Raw genomic sequence first — 2,178 nt, forward strand, 5'->3', positions numbered from 1 at the left:
AAATGGGTATTATTTCGGTTGTTGGAATAATGCAGAGAAAATTATTTTGCTACGTTTTTTTATAATATATAAATTGTAATTTCTTTTTAATACTCATTTGTCATATTTATATATTATGATATAATGATTTATAACATTAGCAATAAAATAATTATCTTTTTAACATTTCTTGTTAATATTTGCGATGTCAAAATTTCCAATAGATCAACTATTTAGAAAAACATGCTTTTTACGTCTTATGTTTATTTTTTCATAATGATATTTTTGTCAATTAATATGTTATGAGGCTAACGCTGCCATCTGCGGGTCTGATAGGGCAATTTATTACGAGCAACGGTGGGTAAGGATTCGGAAAACATGTGATTATATATTTAACAAAAATATTTTCTGCGCAAAATTATATAGCCCATAATAATGATAAATTATTACAAATAATTTTAAATATATTTATAAATGGATGATCATCAAACAACATCGACATACAAATCACAAAAATGTATATATTTTCTTCTTTGCAGAATTATATATTATGTAATATACAATATATTACACAATATTTTGACGCCAGTAACAATGTTAATTTTACATCGCGTTTCGTTAAGCGTAGTATAATGTGTTCAGAAAAACTTTTGATCGCAAAAAGCAATCCACATCAATCTAAATATAACGATACAGTATTTATTTTAACTAATATAAACAGTAAAATTATCTTATAAGTGAGCAATATACATATATATATATACATACATTTAACAGAGCAAAAAGTCATCTCTCTGATAGAAGTGCTTTGGTAATTTGAGCTATAAATGTCATATACGCATCAATTTACACTCAAGGCACTCTCACCGCATGGACAAACTCCGACACTGACATTGACAACTCATGTGACGAACAAAAATAATAATTATTTTTTCGATTAGTTAATTAAAGCAGCAATTTAGTGTCATTAAAAAGTCAAAACAAACAGGGATATATCACATGGGTTGTTCGAAAATGTCTTGCGTGGTCATACAGCCCCGAATTCCGCTTGTCGTTGCGATGGGTTGTGATACAAACCGGCCATCGCTTCCTGCAACGCTCGCAGGCACGCGACGTGCGCTCTAAATCCACCCGCTCTATCGACCTGACACTCGTTTCGTATATGCGAAACGTATCCGCGAGCCTGGAGCTCCCGCCAGTTAGGCGGCGACGGCCCTTCTATCTGCTGTCGGATAGGCGTGTAAGAATAGAGGGGTCCTTCTTCTACCTTTGGCACCGAGTAGTTCTGATTTGCCTGATTGCCAAATTTAATTCCCGTGCTAAACTGAGTCGCCCTAACGGCGGGAGATACGGCGGCCTTCGCCTCCTTCTTCTGGGTCTGTATCGCGGAAGCGAACGACTCCACGATATTCTTAGCATTCGCGTCGGAGAACGTCAGCTCGTCGATCAGAGCCTCCTTCTCGCGAATCTTTTTCTTCTTCGCCTCGACCTCCTCCTTCGCAAGCTCCAGCCTCCTCTCCTCCTCCTTCTGCTTCTCCAATTCTATCATCTCCTCCAGCTCGTACTCGCTTCTGCCGAGCTTAGATTTACTCTTCGCTATTTGCTCCTTGTTGTCCTTCTTATACTGCTCTATCTGCTTGTTCGTTTCAATTACGTCGATGTTATTGGCCAGGTTGTATATTATTGTCTCAATTTCTTCCAGATAATCGTTATATTCCCTTAATGAGGCAAAGTCTTCTTCCCTTTTGTTAAAATCTCGCAATATACGCTTCCTTATGTTCACTTCCTTCTCCACCATAGAATCCTCGAACATTTGAACTCTGAAGTTTGCTCTCCTCAGTGGAATCTTGCATTCTGGACAGGATCCGGAGCCTGAACAAATCAATCGTAAGCATCATTGAAATCGCGCTCCCCTCCAAATTAAATGTAGTAAACAATAAATAGTGGAATCAAAAAACCAACCTTTCAGAAAGAGCAGGTCCACGCAGCTCTCGCACAATGCGTGACCGCAGACGTTCACCATCATCTTCAACGACGGATTCCGATACTTGGTGGTTTTACACCGTGGACACGCTTGATCATCCATCTTCGAGACGAAAGAAAGATTAAGATAAATATGAGATTTAACAAGACGTCTCTTTAGCTTAGAACGGGTTATGCGCAAATGCAATGAATCGTAACTTACCTTGGCAGCGGTGT

At 38.2% G+C, this 2,178-nt stretch overlaps 1 protein-coding gene across 1 annotated transcript; it reads right to left on the reverse strand.

Moving 5' to 3' along the window:
* Positions 1-422: 422 nt before the first annotated feature.
* Positions 423-2,172, reverse strand: LOC112456116 (CDK-activating kinase assembly factor MAT1). Its single transcript, XM_025018438.1, has 3 exons — positions 2,165-2,172; positions 1,942-2,065; positions 423-1,851 (listed from the first exon to the last, which is right to left on the reverse strand). The coding sequence occupies exons 2-3, from the start codon at positions 2,063-2,065 to the stop codon at positions 1,007-1,009; spliced, it is 969 nt and encodes a 322-aa protein (XP_024874206.1). The 5' UTR covers positions 2,165-2,172; the 3' UTR covers positions 423-1,006.
* Positions 2,173-2,178: the final 6 nt, after the last annotated feature.

Source organism: Temnothorax curvispinosus, unplaced genomic scaffold, assembly GCF_003070985.1.
Source record: "Temnothorax curvispinosus isolate PA1 unplaced genomic scaffold, ASM307098v1 QBEX01006657.1, whole genome shotgun sequence".
Taxonomy (NCBI): domain Eukaryota; kingdom Metazoa; phylum Arthropoda; class Insecta; order Hymenoptera; family Formicidae; genus Temnothorax; species Temnothorax curvispinosus.

Bases quoted from the DNA above. Each gene is read 5' to 3' on its own strand.
- LOC112456116 (XM_025018438.1), bottom strand. From the start codon at position 2,065: ATGGATGATCAAGCGTGTCCACGGTGTAAAACCACCAAGTATCGGAAT. The intron at 1,852-1,941 runs GTTGGTTTTTTG...TGATTTGTTCAG, and splicing joins GGACCTGCTCTTTCTGAAAG to GCTCCGGATCCTGTCCAGAA.